Source organism: Taudactylus pleione, unplaced genomic scaffold (genome assembly GCF_031769625.1).
Source record: "Taudactylus pleione unplaced genomic scaffold, aTauple2 ptg000345l, whole genome shotgun sequence".
Taxonomy (NCBI): Eukaryota; Metazoa; Chordata; class Amphibia; order Anura; family Myobatrachidae; genus Taudactylus; species Taudactylus pleione.
The window spans coordinates 3,027,340-3,047,175 of NW_028284746.1; the positions used below are offsets into that span (position 1 = coordinate 3,027,340).

Consider the following 19,836-nt stretch of genomic DNA (forward strand, 5'->3'; position numbering starts at 1 on the left):
GAGCTGATTGGCTGGCACCTTATCACTTTTCACTCTGTCTCCTAACACTGCTTAGTAAATTCCCTTGGATGAAAAGCTTCAGAATATACATAGAATATACATTTACTTCTGATAACCCTGCCTGTATCTGTCAGAAAGTTTTTTCGAGTTAACACAGAGCTGGAGAGGGTCTGTGCAAGCAGCTGGCTCAGCAGATGGGCTTCTGCATAAACGCAAGGGCAGATAAATGTCTTATGTAAAGACTGCGTGGATTCCAAGGATATGAAAAGTCTATGAGGAGTTCTATGACCACTGAGTCAAAACAAAAAAAAACAAAAACCCTCTCTCTCATCTCACCTAGAAAATCCAGGAGACTCCATTTAATGATCTACTAAATGTATATTTATTGTTTTAGGACTGACAACGTTTTTGTGGGGATGTTTTTGTTATTTCCCCAGCCTTAATGGATCTGAATTACACCCTGATATAAAAGCCCTGGTGCTAATTTCAGATTAATCAGATATGAAGAATATAGAGAAGTAAAATATGTTTTCCTTGATTTGTTACATTTTATTAATAATGACACCATTTAAAATATAGATTGCCAACACCTGAGCTAGAATTTCATGCCACACATCTTTCATGCTGGGCACACACCTTGACCAACCAATCCGCCGTCAGAGCGGCCAATTGGTAAGCACACTTACCAATCGGCAGCTCAACGTGTCTGGGTTGACATCACAAATGGGTGGGCATTTAAATTTGCCCGCCCAGTCAAGATCACTGAGTCGGCGTTCGCTGCAGCAAGTGTACAGGAGGTCGGCAGGTCGCCTGTACACACAGCCACATGCACTCTCCGATGTATCGGCATCGGCTGTGGTGCGAGGACGTCTTGATATGTCTGTCTGTCACACCCGCCGATGCACTCGTGATATATCGCTCATCGTCGTGTGTACCCAGCAGCCCTCTACATTTTTTATTTACCATTAACAGCCTCTATAGTTCTACAATAGCTCATCTCTCATAAATACAATTATTTGTTTGTTACTTCTTCGATCATACATTCTTCCATTGTTATTTGGCTATCATTCCGCTGCCTATAGTTAGTCTTGTAATCCATTTAGCACTCCTCAGTTTCAGTATTATTTATTCATATATCTTGGGCCAAATGTAATAGCCTGCGAGTCGGTGCTGCTGCGGGAATACATGCGAGTATGCCCATATTTTGAAAGCAGCAAGCATGTTAAAGGTCAAACCAGCTTGGTTTAGCCTTGACCATGCTTGCTGATTTAAAAATCCGTGCATACTCGCATGTATTATCGCAGCCGCGTCGGCTATCACATTTGGCCCATAGTATTTTTAACCATGATAAGTCACCAGTACCAGCATCCATTTATTATCAAAATTCATCTGTCAAAGTCATGAATGATTCCTCCAACACAATGAGGCCACGAAAGAAATTCTACACAGTTAACTAAAAAAAGATTTATTAACAATGTAAAATGTAGAATATGATTAAATTTGAGCTAATGCTGGCATGCCCTATCAGATTTACCACTATGGCAATGTGCAGACACCATGCTTAAACTTCCTACAGTAACAGTATATGATACATTGTCTTACTAGGTCATGAGGATATAACTGGGGAAGTTGATATATATACATATATATGTATGTGTATATATATGTGTGTGTGTATATATATATATATATATATATATATATATAGTCAAAATTGTGATGACCACACTATCTGGTTTAAAGGAAAATACTGATGATCATCATCCAGATGACAATATATTTACAAGCTACAGTATAAGTACATAATTACTTAATTTTTCATCCTCTAGTCAACAGATAACTTGGCTGAAGTCTTGGACAAAATCCTGATGAATTGTGGAAGACTAAGTGTAATTCAGACAAGAGAAAAGAATACAAATTAAAGTACAGTTATTGGCCATTGATACATTGATATTCGCGTAATAGTTGTCACCGTTTCCATATTAAAACTCCATTGTGATGCTGATGCAATAACATTCCTATTGCACAATACTCGGACATCAAAGCATTTTGCATATTTATTTTATGCCTGTGAACTATAGACGTGTTCATAAAGTTTGTTAGAACCTTTCCAGCCAATCACGGATGGTTTTGCCACATACGCTGTTGTGTCTTGACCCGTTCAGAGTTCAGTGACGGCATTAATCTCCAGTCAGTAGAAGATTTGAAACAAGGCAGTTTAGGCAACACTGAATACATCATGAATTAACCGACCTCAATATGATATATGACAGCCAAGGCCAAATTTGCAGATATAATGGCTTTTTTTTTTGCTTTTAACTGGTGATGAGGCAACACAATCCAAAGAATCTTCTCTTTCTTCTTCTGACGAGGGGATAAGGTGTTAAATTGAGGAGGCTACTGTCGTCTGTAATTAAACAAACCACAATAATTATTTAGATTCATTATGACGGTTTCCACAATCACTTGCTAAGGTGTAATGATAATTATCATGGTTTCCACAATCTCTATTTAAGGTGTATTGATAATGTATTTAAACATTTGAGATTATCACAATCATATTCATATAATCAACATCCTTTATTAAAAAATACACAGTGAAATTTATAATTGCATTTATTATTTTAGCCAAAGTGGGCTTGCGCCTATAGGGGCCTATTTAGAATCACATGCAGCTGCGACTGCTTCAGCGTCTTTTGTCGCAGTCGCTTCTGCGACATTATGCCAATGCTAGTATCAGCCTTTACCCTGGTGTACAAGTGTGCGCCTGAACGTACAAGGACTGAGGCACCTATAGAAGCAACAATCCCGCTTGGTGTATTTAGCTACAACTTTAAATACACCCGATACATTTCCTGGGACGCATGCGATGTGAGACCTTTAAGTGACTTAAGGTGGGCACACATTAGGCGATATGTCGCCCTATACGGCGGATCGGGCCGACAGATCGTCCACATCGGCCAGTGTATACCCGCTGTGAGCGACAATGCGTGCTTGCGCTGGGTCGCTCATGGCATGGACAGATGGAGCCTACATGCTGCTCAATCTGTCAATTTAATGAACGACACCATGCTTGTGGATGCGGCTGGTGAACGGCATATCGTGTCGTCATTCACCAGATGGAGCAGTGTCAAACGGCTGCACGATATGTCATTCATTGCATCGTGCGTCGGCCGGGTACACACACAAATCCCTTATTTACTAATATTTGATTTAAAATCGAACTTCAAATCCCCAAATGAATAAACCTGTTCATGCTTTCAATTTTAGCATGAGCAGGTCTGACTGACACAGATGCATGCACAGATCAGTTTTTTAAATGATGTCGTGTCCCCCCCTGTAAAAGTACAACCAGCCTGGACTTTTCAGAGTCAGTCCTGGTTGTGTAAATATGGGGGACAAAAGATGTAGGGGTCCCCTGTATTTATCACAACCAGCACTGGGCTTAGCAAGCGGGTTCTGGCTTTGGAAATACAGGGGACAAAATAAGTAGGGGTCCCCAGTATTTACCGTAACCAGCACCAGACTCTTTCTAGCCGGGGTGTAATGCCACGGCCAGGGGAACCCTTTTACTGGGTCCCCAGGCCAAAGCATTACGCCTGACCGTTAGGCAGCCCAGGCTGGGGATCCCTGGAGAGGTGCGGACCCCCATAATAAAGGGGTCCCCCTCTCCAAGGCACCCCAGGCTAGGGCTGATAGCCCCGGCACCCCTGGGAGGTGGGTGCCTGGTTGATAGTGTAAAGTGTACTGTAAAAATAGATGTAAAAACATTGTCTTTAACAGTAGAACTACAGGTCCCAGCAAGCCTCCCCCACATGCTGGTACTTGGAGAACCACAAGTACCAGCATGCGGGTCATTAAGGGCTAGTTCACCTGTAAAAAACTGTTAAAATAAAGACAAGACACACACCGTGACAGTATAAGTTCATTACACACATACACACTCACACATACTCACCTACAATACCTCTTCTCCAAGCAGGCATCCACAGTCTTCTGAAAACAAAAAAACAAAAAGACCGAGCCACAAACTGTACCATCCTCTAAGGACAGTACTACCCGAATGACAGGGCTGCCTCGGCATTTATCTTAAAAATTCCAGGGCTGAGCGTTCATTGGCTGAGAGGTGAGCCTCTGCCTCTCTCAGCCAATGAACAATTTCCACCATTGACTTCAATGATGAGAACTGCAAGGTTACGAAAGGTTAGCTTACGGCTCTCGTCATTGAAGTCAATATTGGGAGCCGTTCATTGGCTGAGAGAGGAGGAGGCTCACCTCTTTCAGCCAATGAACGCTCAGCCCCAGCATTTCTAAGAGAAACACCTAAGTCTTTTGTCCCCTGTATTTTCACAACCAGGACTGGCTATGAAAAGTATGGGGTTGGTTGTGCTTTTAGGGGGGGGACCCACGTCAATTTTTTTTTGTGGATTTAACTCTTTCCGAGTTAGTTAAACACAGGTGCATGCATGGATCTCACTGATCTGTGCATGCATCGGTTTCAATTAGACCTGCTAATGCTGAAAACGAAAGCATGAAGCAGTTCTATTACTTGGGGATTTGATATTCGATTTTGAGTATGATTTGGTGTTCGATTTGCACATGGGCATGCAAAATCGAACATCAAATCCCTGTTCAAAATCGAACCAAATTGAATTCGATTTAGAAAAGCCTTCTAAAATCGAATTTTAGTAAATGTGGGATTTTGACAGGGATTTCTACATTCCATTTGATTTGAGGTGAGCTAAATCGAACATTAAATCGAATGTAAAATCGAACTTTGATAAATATAACCCTTTAAGTAATTTTTAGGATTCTTTCCACCAAAAATCACAAGGATTCCCCTCCAGTATGTTTCATGATTATTTCTGTAGGAAATGTCGCATTCTTTCACCTTTATGAAATGATTTAGCTATTTAATGTGATTGGACGATACCTTTTGCTTAAATGTTTGTGATTCTCAGTGTGAAGCTGCAATTCAATAGGACATATGGATATTTCTATAAATAAAGAAAGATGAAACGATTTACCTTGGTTTTTTAATGGCAAAGGCATGGTCTCCCTGAGTTTGCTTAAGAGGTTCTTCATTTCCCTCATGTCTCTGAAAAGTAAAACAGTTTAGAATTTCACTATTTTCTTGAAATGTGATTATGACAAGTTCATTTAACTATAGAACTATTTAAACCAAATATACCATCCCAAGAATGTAGGCAATGAATGAATGAATACAGCTTCAGTCGCACCAAATTCCTCTTTCGATGGGGCAGTGCCCCTGGGAGACTCGACCGCGCTGAGCATCATTTTCACTCCAAACACTGCACTGATCAATTTAATGTGCGACATTTGTACATCTGTGTATGAATCTGTGTAAAAAAGGGGTCTGATGCAGCAGCCCATCGTCTCTAGCATACTGTGAGCATCTGCGACACATATAAGGTGCTAGGTATATGAGGACACGTGTACTGTGGGGGAATGAATACCTGCATGTGGTATATAGTGTAAAGTATATCTAATATACAGTATGGGGGGGGGGCGAATGTAATAGCCTACGAGTTGCAGACACAGACACAATTCCCATATTTTTGTGCCAATAATCTAACTAGCAAAACCAGGTAAAAATATGGCAGTGGCGTTATTAGGGTACATGTCACCCAGAGCAAGATGAAAAATGGCCCCCTCCCTAACTGTATACGCATGTTCCAAAAAGTGGGCGTGGTCACTGAAAAGTGGGGACGTGTCAACATGACACGCTACTGTTTCTCGTCACTCTGGGAACATTCCTTTCCTTTCCATATGCACCTTAATGCCCCCAGTAGTAGTTCCCCTTATGCAATGTCCCCAGTAGCAGTGCCCCTTATGCAATGCCCCCAGTAGCTGTGCCCCCCCAGTAGTGCCCATTATGCAGTTAGTAGTGCTCTTTATGCAGTGCCCCCAGTAGTAGTGCCCCTTATGCAGTGCTTCCAGTAGTAGTGCCCCTTATGCAGTGCCCCCAGTAATGCCCCTTATGCAATGCCCTCAGTAGTGCCCCTTATGAAGTGCACCTTATGCAGTACCCCCAGTAGTGCCCCTTATACAATGCCCCCAGTAATGGTCCTTATACAGTGCCCCCAGTAGTGGCCCTTATGCAGTGCCCCATAGTGGTCCTTATGCAGTACCTCCAGTAGTGCCCCTTACACATAAAACACACAGACACACAGAACACAAAATTATACTTACCCTAATCCCCGCTCCTGTGCCCGCCGCCATCTGCTCCTCCTGCCCCATTCGGCACTATAGGAGAGACGTCATGACGTCTCTCCTTTCACCCACTGCGGGCGCCAGAAGGCAGAGCTCAGTAGTGAGCTCCAGCCTGGCGCTGGCCCTGGGTGCAGCAGCCAATAAGAGTATGTCTGACTCGCATTGGCTGCTAAAGCAAACACACCGCCGCCAGGTAGTACACTCACTGTCAGAGACTCCCACCCCACTACCCCCGCCGCTGGGTCCCACAGCGCCCAGGGCATGTGACCTTCTCAACCACTGAAACATGGTCTAACTTGCCAGAATAGCATCCATGCTTGCTATTCACAGACTATTACTGTACATAAGCCCCACAATCTTATAAAGCGCACTGCGATCACACCATGCAATCCTATGGGGTCGCGGGTGCGAACGCAGTGCGCATATCCGCTCTCGGGCGCACACCTCGCGTCATGCGTGCCGTGATTTGCCGTATACGCAGCAAAGATGTAAGAGGACATATCTTTATATTGTTTGGAGATGACTTCACAATGAAAAAGGAAACATTTTACCCTGCAGAACAATATGACTTGCAAAAATAAATAGCGATATGCTGAATAAATTTACATATTGATAGGTTCCTGCATTGTGCTACTGTATCCACTCCTGGACTCCTTTACTCCTGGAGGAAGTATGCAGTGTGGTTGGAACTGACAGCTGGTAAACCACGCACAGTCTGCTGGCAGCTATGATGTGTTTTGTTTATGTAAATCCAACAAAGATCGGAGATGTGTATTAAAAATTCTGCATAGGTCTAGTGTCTGAATAATAAGGCACCAGAGATTTTTGGGCTCAGCACAGACACTTGGGAGGTGGCTGCATTATCAAGCCGACAAAGATATTGGGGTCTTTCTTTTATAGTGCCTCCAGAATGGTGTTGGCATTGAAAAGTTGCCACTAGTATGCATTGTGTTATGACTAGTGGTCATGAGATGGATGTCTGTATTTGATAAAGTTCACTAACCTGTTCTCTGTATGTATATTGTTTATTAAGACGCTATCTGTATTGTGTAGTGGTCACTAGAATATCATAGTGTTTATTAAGGTGTTCTTTCTTTTGTTTATAGTTTTTTAAGCTTTGTTTATAGTTTTTTAAAGCTGTATTGTATAGAAGCCCCTAGAATGCTCTCTGTGTTGTTTAGCAGTCCCTAGAATGCTCTTTGTATTGTATATAAACACTAGAATGGTTTATGCATTGTAATCGTATCATATGATGCTCTGTTGTATATGACTATAGCTCTATGACCACATTTTTTCATATATCAATGATATAAAAGTACACATATCTCTATTCATGCTCTTTTCTCCATTGCAGTATGCTGGTTGAGGCGTCTGGGCAGGGGTGTTTTAAGAGAGGAGGGCCTGTGTGCAGACTTAATGTGGGCCCCTCATGTCTGGCAGTGCAGTAGATTCTGATTTGGTACCAAAATCTACTGCGCATGCTCGGGTCTCCGGGAAAATGATGCCAGCGCCTTATTCCCAGGGACATCTCTACTGCGTATACGCAAGTCACCGGGAAAATGGCTGCTGCCATTTTCCAGGTGATTTTTGCTGCTCTGCAGAGCAGTACTCTGTAGACTGTGGAGTGGTAAGTATAATAATTATATGGGTGAAGTGTGTGCGGTGTGGGCCCCGATGGACCCAGGGACATGTGTGCACCGCACACCCTATACCCATTATAGGTATGCCATTGATTCTGGGCTACTTACTTTATTTGTTCCTAGGTTAAATGTTGACCACTCTCCTCTAGAGTTGCACTTTATAAATGACTCCCAAATCCTCTAGTCTTTCTCCTAATCACTAAACATACCTTTCTGTGTTCTCAATGTCTGTGGAAACCTGCCAACAATGCTGGACATCAACTGGTGACGACGATGTATCTTCTAGGATCGGAACCTCTGAACATTCATCCAATCTGTAGTCTATGATCTTTGGACCTACACAATGCTCTCTTCCTTTAAAATAAGAACACACAACAAGAATAGTAATTTATTAGCAACATATCAGAAATAAAAGTAAGATTCTTAGGGGAAAATTCACTAAGTGGCACTTTTCATAACCGTAGCAGGATTTAAAGGGGCAATAATATTAAATACAAAACACGACCCCTTAAAATCTAGCGGCCAGAACTACCAAAGTGGCGGCAGCTTGGGAAAATTTACCCCTAAGTGTTGTCTTACTAACAGCTGTGTAACAATAACGAACACAATACATAATTGCTTCTGGGAGAGCCACAAATTTCGAGGAGCTGTCTCTGGACCTTCACGAAAGTTCTCCAGCCTCCGGGAGTTCCCCACTTCTCCAATGAAGTAGGCAGTTCATAGGGTTGACAATGCAATTCGCTGTGGTGCATCACCGTAGCCTTGTCTTGGTCATGGCCCTGCCTTTTTGCCCAATGGGGTGCTGTTTGGGCGTGTCAATTATCTGTTTATTATCATTCTCACTTGCAGCTTCATCTTCTTTTATCCCCAGCAGCACCTGGCCTCCCCTCTCTCTTTCCTGGTGCTTCCCATGAAGCCATGGCCCTTTTTCGGGTGCGTGTCTTATGTCCCTACTTGAAAAATGGGGGGGGGGGGGGCACCAATGCTCTCTCTGGCACACGGCACCAAAAACTCTAGTTACGGCTCTGCGTGTATGATATAGAATTTGCTGATGTTTATTTTGTACACTTGTGTAGAAGATTAAAGGCGTCTCCTGCTTTGAATAACCGACTTTATAAGTCTAATTTCCATACTGCCTAAAATATTTTTTCTGACTGGCTCAGAGACAGGGAATTGCCTGCGCTCGTCTCTTAGACCATGATAAAATGGATGGCTCAGCCACCTGCCATACTTTAAATTAAATAATAGCTATCTGCATACCCTGCAGACTCTGCACTTGGCAGCCACTATGGGTCAGCGGAGGTGCCAGCAGGCACATTTGCAAGCAGCTAGTGAATGATGGAGCTCTTTGTGTCATTATTAAGTTGAGCACTTTTTTTTTTTTTTAACTTTGTGCTCAGATTGGAAAGATGGCTGAAGAGTTTAATCTACCGGATTCCCGATTACTCCGAGTCGCCTTACTGCTTTCCAGTGTTTGCAACATACTGTATACTGTAGCTGCACTAGACTGCTCTGTGGGACAGGGAATCGGTATGACATGCCGGCTGTTGGGATGCCTCCTGTCAGAATACTGACAGTGGCATCCCGAGAATTGGTATCCCACCAGGGGTCGGGTAAGTATGCTTACCTTCCCCCCCTAACCCTAACCCTCCCTTCTGGTGGCCTAACCCTAATTCTCCTGGTTAGTTCCGAAACCTAAGTCCCCCTGCTTCGTGCCTAAACCTAACCCTCCCCCCTTAGTGCCTAAACCTAACCCCCCCCCCAGTGGTGCCTGACCCTAACCTTCCCCCCCTAGGGGTGCCTAACCTCCTCCTCAAAATCTAACGCTAAGCCTGCTAACTGCCCTAACCCTAACTCTCCCCCCCCACCCGCGGCTATTAGGACGGGCGCCCCAGACTTACCTCATTTGGGCATCCGTCCCTCTGCTTTCTGGCATCGCCTATCTTAACTTCCTTGTCGGGATATCAGCGTCGGCATTTAGACCGGCGGCCGCTACATCCCGTGGGCAGTACAGAAGATTTTTTGATAAAACTTTCTCATAACATTTACTCATGTATATCAGTCATGCTCAGCTCTGCAACAATGGCGATACACAGGGGCGTAACTAGGTATTTGAAGGCCCAATAGCAAAACTTTGTAAGGGCCCCTATGTACGTACCACCCAATGATGAAAAATGTATATAACGCATGTAACTTTGACAAGGAAGATTGCCCCCCCCTTAGCTCTGACCCCCATAGCAGCTGCACCCCTTGCCATTTGTATATATATATATATATATATATATATAGTCATGCCCAAATTGGTGCCCCCAATGTTGTGAAGGTGTACATTCAAACACATGTCCGTGATACCACAGTGGCATAGTGAGTAGCATTACTGCCTCACGGCCCTGAGGTCAGGAGTTCAATTCCTGACCAAGGCATTACCTGTGTGGAGTTTGTATGTTCTCCCTGTGTTTGTGTGAGTGTGATTCAGTTCCCTCCCACACTCCAAAACATACTGGTAGGTTAATTGGCTACTGACAAATTTAACCCCAGTGTGTATGCGTGTGCATGTGACAGGGAATATAGAAAGCATGTGATCTCCTAACAGGAATTTATTAGATGAAAAATGTATGCATGCACATGTATAAAACCAGAATGAATAATGATATAGACTATTAGCCAAGGGTAATTGTGAGTAAAAAATACATACTTATTTCAGTGACCAAGCCCCATTGGCAAAATGCACGTTGGACCTCTGGGGATTCCCCGCTGTGCATGCACTGAGACCCCGTCGCACCACAGTCCTTTGACAGGAACGCACCAGGTGCCCAGTTTTTATAGCTCCGAGTAACCACTGAACACTATCAGGGGTATTCAATATGGGAGCGAAAACATTGTTTTTGCGTTAATATCGGAGGTATGACGTCATTATCGCAGGTTTTAGTTTTACACCGTATTCAATTTCAAAAACTTATCGCAGTTTTGAAAAGTCTTTGATAAAAAATGGGGATAACTTTTCACCATTGAATAGGTGTCAAAAAAAAGTGCAGAATTGGGGTTTAGGGGTGCAGGCTTAAAAAAAATAGCCTGCACCCCTGGGAATGACATTTAAAAAAGAACTGTGTCAAAAAAAGTTTTTTTAAAAAATAGGGACACCCCAAAAAATTTATTTAAAAATTGGGGTGAAAAAAAAAAATGGGAAAAAAATTATTAACAATAGGGAAATAGGTTCAGGGCTATTCTGCAAGTATGCGGCAGGTGTTTTTTAGAATAGATTTATAGCGGCAGGTGCACAAATGCAGAATTTTTAAAAACTTACTTTAGGGCTTTAAAAATATGCTAGTACCCATTTTCATGTACCCCAAATTTGATGGGACCACTTAAAAAAACGAAAAAAATAACCTAAGTGCTCTTCTGCAACACTTCTTCAATGTCGGGAAGAAAACACCTACTGCGGCTATTTAAATCCCCGACTTTCATTTAAAGGCTAAAACGGGGGTACCCATAGTGTTCCCCCATGTTTTTACAACTTTAGGGGGGTCTTACAATTATTTTAAGAAAAAATTCGTAACTTTACGCAAATCCAACTTCGGAGTTTCCCGTTTTCGTTAATTTTATATTTAATACGGGTATAAGGGGGAGCGCGCCCGATACTTTAACGCAGGTAAAAACTCCGATATGAAACGTTAACTTCGACAGTGAAGTTAACGTTTCATATTGAATACCCCTCTATATCTATTTACTCAAACCATGATACTGTCTCATTGTGTACATGCAGTATAACTGTTACCATTATTATACCATATGTGAGGTTAAATCCTATTATTTGTTTGCCAATTTTCATATCTTTGATAACAAGAGGGTTATTTATTGCAGCAGCACACACATAAAACCCCCTTATTTCTCATCTCTACACCTTTTTGTTTCTCTTAGTTTGCAACCTCTTTCATCTGTTTAACCAATCTTTGGTAACGCATATGTTGCATATTGTAAGTGTTTATGCAAAGTGCTAATTGAAAGGATGTTTTTGCCTCACTAATTTGTGAAACATTGTTTCAGCACAATGGACCTCATTCAGAGTCGGTCGTTGCGGCCGCTCGGTCGTACACCACCGATGTTCGCTAAACTGCGCATGCGTAAAATTCGCAATGCGCGTGCGCAAACTAGCTATTACGATCAGAAATTTCTCTCTCTTTCAACTTGGCCAGGTCGTTAGTTTGAGTGACAGGATGAGGCATTTGTGGGTGGTAACAGGGGAAGGTGCTTGTGAACGGGGAAGTGGAGATCCGAACGCAGGCGTGCCTGACTATGCAAACGGCGTTTTATGGGAGTGCATAATTAACTAAGTAGTGTCATGGCACATGTGACATGGGAGGTTTTTACACTGACTTGATCGTAGTACTTAAGAGAGGGTATGGTCTACCTTAAGCTCTACGACCAGCTCCGATGGTTCCAGATGGTCTCCATTAATCCTTGTATGCCCGGAGATGACGTGTATTGCGAACGAGAAGGGGGCGTATTTTTAGTCTTACGGCCGCATCCTCCCCTCGCTCGTCCAGCTAACGATCCTAACTTAACGACGCAACTTGAAAGCGCTTCATTTGCATATCCGGCCCCTTTTACCTTACGACCGAGCGGCCGCAACGACCGACTCTGAATGAGGTCCTATATGCTTTACAGAATTAGATTGTATTATTAGGTGGGGCTAATTATCCCTATACAAACCTCTTCAAAGTTGTACTAGGATGGTATATGGTTGACAAAACTATCCACAAAATGTCTCTGGATAGACTGCATTTGTGTAGAATAATTTGCAATTATGCTTCAATTTATGAAAATTTGTACATTTCTTGCATTCATCTCCTTCCTATAGCTTATTCAAGCTTGTGGTTATGCATTTATGCTATCTCATTTCCCGTTCAATGTCCTAGACAAACAGCAAACAGCAGAAGCCATAATCCATCTTGATGCAAGCTCTTTCTACCGCTACTGTATTTCTGATAGATTAGAGAAATGTACTATTAGCTCTCTCATCCATCATTTACTATTTTACACAAATGGCAGAAAGCAGAAGTTATAACACGCAACCTATTATCCAGCTCATTGTTTCCCAAACTCATTCCTCAGGTAGCACTAACAGTGCATGTTTTCCAGGTCTCCTTACAGAATCACAAGTGAAATAATTAGCTCCACCTGTGGATCTTTTAAAATGTGTCAGCCAGTAATGAATACACCTGTGCACCAACTAGAAAAAATGGAAACCATGCTCTGTTAGTGCTTCCTGAGGATGAATTTAGGAAGCACTGAGCTAGATAATCTATTTGTGGGGTGTTCTGTGACTCTCTCATCCCCTGTCCACTGTCCCTGTGACAAACGGGGGACAGGAGAAGCCACAACCTCCCTTTCCAACATTTCCCTCCTTTATTGCAATTTATCAAACTTAGGGCCTGATTCAGAGCTGAACACTCTGACCAGAGCACTCGCTCTGAATCAGGGCCCTCCTACCTGCAAATGGAGCGGCCTCATGGACGCTCGCATAGCTGTGGGTTACCACCCACAGCTTATGCGAGCGTCCATGATGATGGTCGCGACCATCAGGCTTGCGACGAGACCCTGCGGTAGAGTCTCGCTTCTGCAAGCCCAGGAGTGATTTTGGCTCTATCAGAGCCAAAATCACTCCCACTGACATCATTACTGATGTCAGTGGGGCCGGACTCAAATGGTAGGCGTTCCCATGGGAACGCCTCCGTCTGGCAGCCATGCCCCCGGCACGCCCACCAAAGGGGGCGTGCTGACACTCACCATCGACAGCACGCCCCCTTTGGTGCGAGACCCCGAGCGACGAATTCCTCGTCGCTCGCTGGGTCTCGCGCATGCGCACCATCGACCCGCTTGCAAGCGTCCTTCGCTCGCGAGCGGGTCTGCATCAGGCCCTTACTTCCATGCACCATATTATTATAATAATTTTTTACATTCCTGTTGACATACAAAGATTAAATCTAAATTTAATTTTAATAATTTGAGACTGTGGTGCGGTCCTCATTTTATTAAGTGTGTTTTTTTCACTTTATCACTGTATGTTTTTTCATTTATTATTATATTATGCCACATTTATATTATTACAATGTTTATTGTCTTGTTTGCATGTAGCTAAGAATCTTTTTGTACTGTAGTTAAACCTCCTATTTTATATTAAAAGTTAAAATTTCAATTTAATAACAAACCATTTACAGGTGTGCCCTCAAAAAAATGAGTAGTTCTGGTTCTTCTCTATATAATTTTATAAGAGAATATAAATTGTAAGCTCCAATGTATCAGGGACTGATGTGACTGACTAAAATATTCTCTGCAAAGTGCTGCGTAATGTGTGTGTTAATTAAATAACGGTTAATAAATACTGTAAATATCAGGTTTGTGTCTATTTAGACTTGCTGGTGTTACTGTTTGTTGTACTATAGTATTATTCTGTCTGATAAGGATCTGGTTTGATCGAGACTCTGATTGTTTGCTTGTGGCACAGAGTGGGCACTTAGTACACAGAGCATCTTTTGGCGCCGCCACGTCTGCCTCTTTATGCTAATCCCACAACTGCTAATCTTCCTACTGAGACTCCCACAGGCAGCGGCGTATGGCATGCTGTGCCAGAGCTACTGAGTCTTTAGACGGAGTCGCTGTTAGCGTCACGCCTGTAACACACCCGCGTCCTGCTAGCCACTCCTCTGTTACCTCCTAGGAGCATCCATTGAAGTCCACAACTTTTGAATTTAAATTCGTTGTGCGTCTTCATGCAGTAACCATCGGACTGCATGCGTAGTGCCATTCGGATTCATGCACAGTATCCAAGACCAGTCAACTGCCTGCATATTGGCATTGCATGCAGTTAGTGTGCATCTCTGAACAGGGCAATACCAGGGCTCATATGCGCTCTGTGCTGCCCCTGCCCCCTCTTAGCGCCCGACGTCATGACTTCGGACATGTGACATCATTATGTTGCCTGGAGGGGGCGGGGCCGGCAGCACTGGTAAGTGTACCGCTGAGGACTAGATCAACTTCACACACTGCCGGGTGCCTGTCTTAAGCGCCCAGGGGACGCTCTGGTGGTGCCGCAGCAGTGACTCTGGCTGCAGGGTGCCGTTCCAGACACTTTGCTAGCCAGAAGCAAGGACCATGGGTCAGCGACAGTACTGCCCACAGAGGTGGCACTGTAACACACCCCTAGTTATGGCCAAGACTCTGAATCAGACCCAGAGTTACCGTACAAAGAACAGTCATTTGCTCCCTCACAGAAATCATAATATTCACCCTAGCAGAAGGAAAGATAAAAAGGACATTTTAGCCTCCTCTGTTTTTTTTTTTAGCAAGGTAAACTGTGTTAGGCATCAGTCTATTCTTCATACATCCTACATTAAAGGAATAAGACACAATGACATTAGCCCATTATTCAAAACTATAGTGCAGGTGCTACACGTCATTAATATATATGATTCATTGAAACTATATTTTCTGGCTGATGCACTGTTGCTCACAAAAAAGGTGAAATTTACTGTAAAAAAGCACACAGAAAAACAGTGTATTTCAGCCCATGTACAGAGCTCAGGATGTGTCCCAGTAGACAATATGTGTCTGGTTTATGCCTTGTATATATCACAGACACGTACGTCCCACTCGCACCCATATTGGAAACCATTTATGTTAAGTGCAATAACCTCATTACTACAAGCGGTTTGCTAGTACTGGAAGCCATCATTATCTACTAGTTGCACCTGCCCCATGTCACCCGCAAATAATACATCTTTCCCAGGCGTATGTGTGATGTGTTCACAATTGGCCGAACACAGAATGACTGTACTTGAATGACCCCATCCTACCCCATTCTGACCAAACAGACGCAGGCAGGTGTAAGTGGCAGAACAATGCAAACCTGCATGGCACATACGTGTGCGCACACTGTTCTGAACATGGGTTATGCGCTTCCAGTCATAGGGGTCTAGTTACTAAGCAGTGTTAGGAGACAGAGTGAAAAGTGATAAGGTGCCAGCCAATCAGCTCCCAACTGTCATTTTTCAAACACAGCCTGTGAGATGACAGTTAGGAGCGGATTGGCTGGTACCTTATCTCTTTTCACTCTGTCTCCTAACACTGCTTAGTAAATAGACCCCATAGTGCTCATGCCGCATCAGCCCTGTTGCTTCTAATAACCAGATAAGAAGCACCTGTAATGTGATGATAAATTACCTTTCCGCTGGTTCTGGAGGGAACCTAGAAGACACATCGATTTCAGCATTTCGGTCGTGTACATTTCTAGGCAACATTGCAGCTGGATGTAAAGTCGGCAGATTTCAGGGTGGATCTCCCCATCTTCTGCTCTAAACAATAGGAAAAATAAAAATGGTGAGTTGCAGGAGAACAGAGGTTCATTTTTATACTATATATATATGATAATTATAGGTCAATGCAATTGATGTACACCAGGGGGTGACAAACACCCAACAGGCCACTGGGTAATGAGACTACTGTGCTGTAATAAAGGCAGAAATGTAAAATGTCCCAAGCATTCCCATAGGTCTTTATAGGGTCAGCAGCTTCAAAATATTTATTTGTGTAGCTGTTCCTAGGACAGTTTATCCTTTCTATCCTTTAGGGGCCTGACCATACTCCAATGATGTCATACATCATAGTTGTCTGAGGGCAAACCCTGTAAGCTATTATATTCTGACATGAGCACACCTCAATAAGACTAACCCAGACCTCAGGGAAACATCAAAAGGGCTATAGGGAAGAGAAGGCAAACAATGGCACCACCTCTGAGCTTAGTGAGCTCTGCAGGCAGTAAAACTAGAGCCATGGAGTCTAGATAAATTCCCATTATAATATGTTTATACATTCAACCTATACATTTCATACACATACACTGTTCATGAAGAATTTGACAAATAGGAGTCAATGGCATCGTTCTCACTATTTTATATTAAAATATTAATAATACATTTAAAATTGTAGAACCCAGCACACCTTATTGCCCATGCATTTATGCCTGCTGACAGTACAGTACATTGCCATGTACAGTGCACCACTAAGGAGCACATTCGTTTCCATGTGTTTCCACCAATTTGTTTTATTTTGATTTTATAAAAAAACTGGAATACATGCGTTGTTGAGGATAAAATGTTACTTTGTTTTACAGAACATAATGACTTCACTGAGAAAAGCATAATAAATTAATGGTCTCAGTTTAGAATACATGTTATCAGATTTTTTGGAAAATAACCTTTCCACGAGAATAATTTCAACATTTCAACAATGAGAAATGAGAGCTTCAAGCTGTGAATAACAGAATAATATAACTTTATCCACTAGATGGCGATCCTTGCTTTCCATATAGTATGTTAGCTGCACATTCATTCTAAATTGCTGGCTGATACAGGACATTTCACTCTTGTACCGTATTAGGTTTTGATCTTATTACTTTGATAGATCGATCGATCGATGGATAGACAGACAGACACATGGTGGCAGATTCAATTAGCTAAAGCTTTGCCCTGAGCTATTCAATTAGCGTTGCTACCCTGAGCGGTAAACCCCAGAGGGTGCACTTAACGAAGCAGCTTAAAATGCACCCTCTGGGGCTTACCGCACGGGGTAACCCATAGATTCTGGGTACTTAACCTGGATTCAATGGGTTAATGCGTGTTTGCTGTGGGGTTACAGGGCAGGGAAATTGCCTACTAATTGAATAAACCTCGGGCATTAAACTCAGGTCTTTAGCCTATTGGTAAATACTGTGGCTAATTGAATCTGCCCCATAAAATAATTAGATGGAAGCATCTTGAAATAAACATACATTGCTTCTTAGGTTATACAAGAAACATTTTGTAATACTGTATCAGCCTAAGGGGACGATTTGCTAAGCAGTGTTAGGAGACAGAGTGAAAACTGATAAGGTGCCAGCCAATCACCTCCCAACTGTCATCTCACAGGCTGTTTGAAAAATGACAGTTGGGAGCTGATTGGCTGGCACCTTATCACTTTTCACTCTGTCTCCTAGCACTGCTTAGTAAATAGACCCCTAATTCACCTTCTCCCTGTTTATTTCTAGAGTGGCTATATAGGTACGTTGGCATAGGGTATAAACTAATTGGGAGGGTTACAATTGAGTATAGTAATCAGCATTGCTTCCCCTTTGTAATGTCACCCTTTATAATGTCACTTTAACCACAAGATATATTACATGCACAAAAGGGTTTAAAATATTTATGCTATTCTTCTTATAAGACTATCAGGGGTATTCAATATGGGAGCGAAAACACAGTTTTTGCGTTAATATCACACTTATGATGTCATTATCGCAGGTTTTAGTTTTACACCGTATTCAATTTCAAAGACTTTTCGCAGGTTCGAAAAGTCTTTGATAAAAAACGGGGATAACTTTTCACCATTGAATAGGTGTCGAAAAAAAGTGCAGAATTGGGGTTTAGGGGTGCAGGCTTAACAAAAATAGCCTGCACCCCTGGGAATGACATTTAAAAAAGAACTGTGTCAAAAAAAGTTTTAAAAAAAATAGGGACACCCCAAAAAATTAATTTCAAAATTGGGGTAAAAAAAAAAGGGAAAAAATTGTTTAACAATAGGGAAATAGGTTCAGGGCTATTCTGCAAGTATGCGGCAGGTGTATTCTAGAAAAGATTTATAGCAGCAGGTGCACAATTGCAGAATTTTTAAAAAGTTACTTTAGGGACTTAAAAATATGCTAGTACCCATTTTCATGTACCCCAAATTTGATGGGACCACTTAAAAAAATGAAAAAAAATAACCTAAGTGCTCTTCTGCAACACTTCTTCAATGTCGGGAAAAAACACCTGCTGCGGCTATTTAAATCCCCGACTTTCATTTAAAGGCTAAAACGGGGGTACCCATAGTGATCCCCCATGTGTTTACAACTTTAGGGGGGTCCTACAATTTTTTTAAGGAAAAATTCGTAACTTTACGCAAATCCAACTTCGCAGGCTCCCATTTTCGTTAATTTCATATTGAATACGGGAATAAGCGGGCGCGCGCCCGATACTTTAACGCAGGTAAAAGCTCTGATATGAAACGTAAACTTCGACAGCGAAGTTTACGTTTCATATTGAATACCCCTCTATGTTTACTTACAATACAAGGCTTCAGAATCTCAACTTCTCACTGTACCTCTACCTAGAATTCCCTTGAATCTCCAATTGTATGTATGTATGTACAGTATGTATGTATCTATCTATCTATGAGGCATGTATGGGATCTGTGGTTGGAGGGTATGCTGGTCCTTGTTATGCCATTTGAAGGATTTTGGGGGCCTCCAGGTGAGTTAACTTTCAATTTAGAAATATATGTGTGTGCTATTATCATGTAGCTTAACAAATACACAAGCATATGACCTAAAGTAGGTGCTATTATCATGTAGTGTTAAGATGCGTACACCCGGTACGATATCTATGAACGATATGAATGATAACGATATCGTTTAACGATAGATCGTTCATATTGTTCATTTTTATGCAGTGAACGACCAACGATGCGCGTTCCCGCATGGACGATAACGATATCTATGGTCGTCCGTACATGCAGGCCAACTTGGACGATTTCATCAAGATTTGCATGTTCAAAAATGTGACAGGATGACTTCACTGAAAGACATCTATCATAGGGGGCGATTCAATTTAATGCAAATTGAATATCGCCGGGAGCGAGCTCCCGGAGCTATTTAATTCAGTGCGCTGTGTGGTCGGAGAATGCAGGTTATCGCATCTTAACAAGGGTGTTAAGGCGCGTTAACCGGCATTCTCTGACCAAAGTGCCGGGCGCCGCGCTAAGCAGAAAAACAGCTGCGCGCCCGGCACTTTGGTCGGATTTCTCCTCGTATCCCCAGGGGGGTGCGAGAAAAATCCTTAGCCCGTCCAAACCACGCACTGAATTGAACAGCTCCGGGAGCTCGCTCCCAGCG

General features: G+C 42.6%; 1 protein-coding gene across 1 annotated transcript in view; it reads right to left on the reverse strand.

Moving 5' to 3' along the window:
* Window positions 1-1,449: 1,449 nt before the first annotated feature.
* The window catches only part of RGS7BP (regulator of G protein signaling 7 binding protein), a 94,055-nt gene continuing 75,668 nt past the window's right edge, over window positions 1,450-19,836 (reverse strand). The window contains exons 3-6 of the mRNA XM_088444036.1: window positions 16,095-16,225; window positions 8,084-8,228; window positions 5,028-5,098; window positions 1,450-2,407 (exon numbers count right to left, since the gene is read on the reverse strand). Of these exons, the coding sequence (XP_088300162.1) occupies window positions 2,316-2,407; window positions 5,028-5,098; window positions 8,084-8,228; window positions 16,095-16,225 (439 nt within the window). The 3' untranslated portion in view covers window positions 1,450-2,315. The remainder of the gene's footprint in view (window positions 2,408-5,027; window positions 5,099-8,083; window positions 8,229-16,094; window positions 16,226-19,836) is intronic.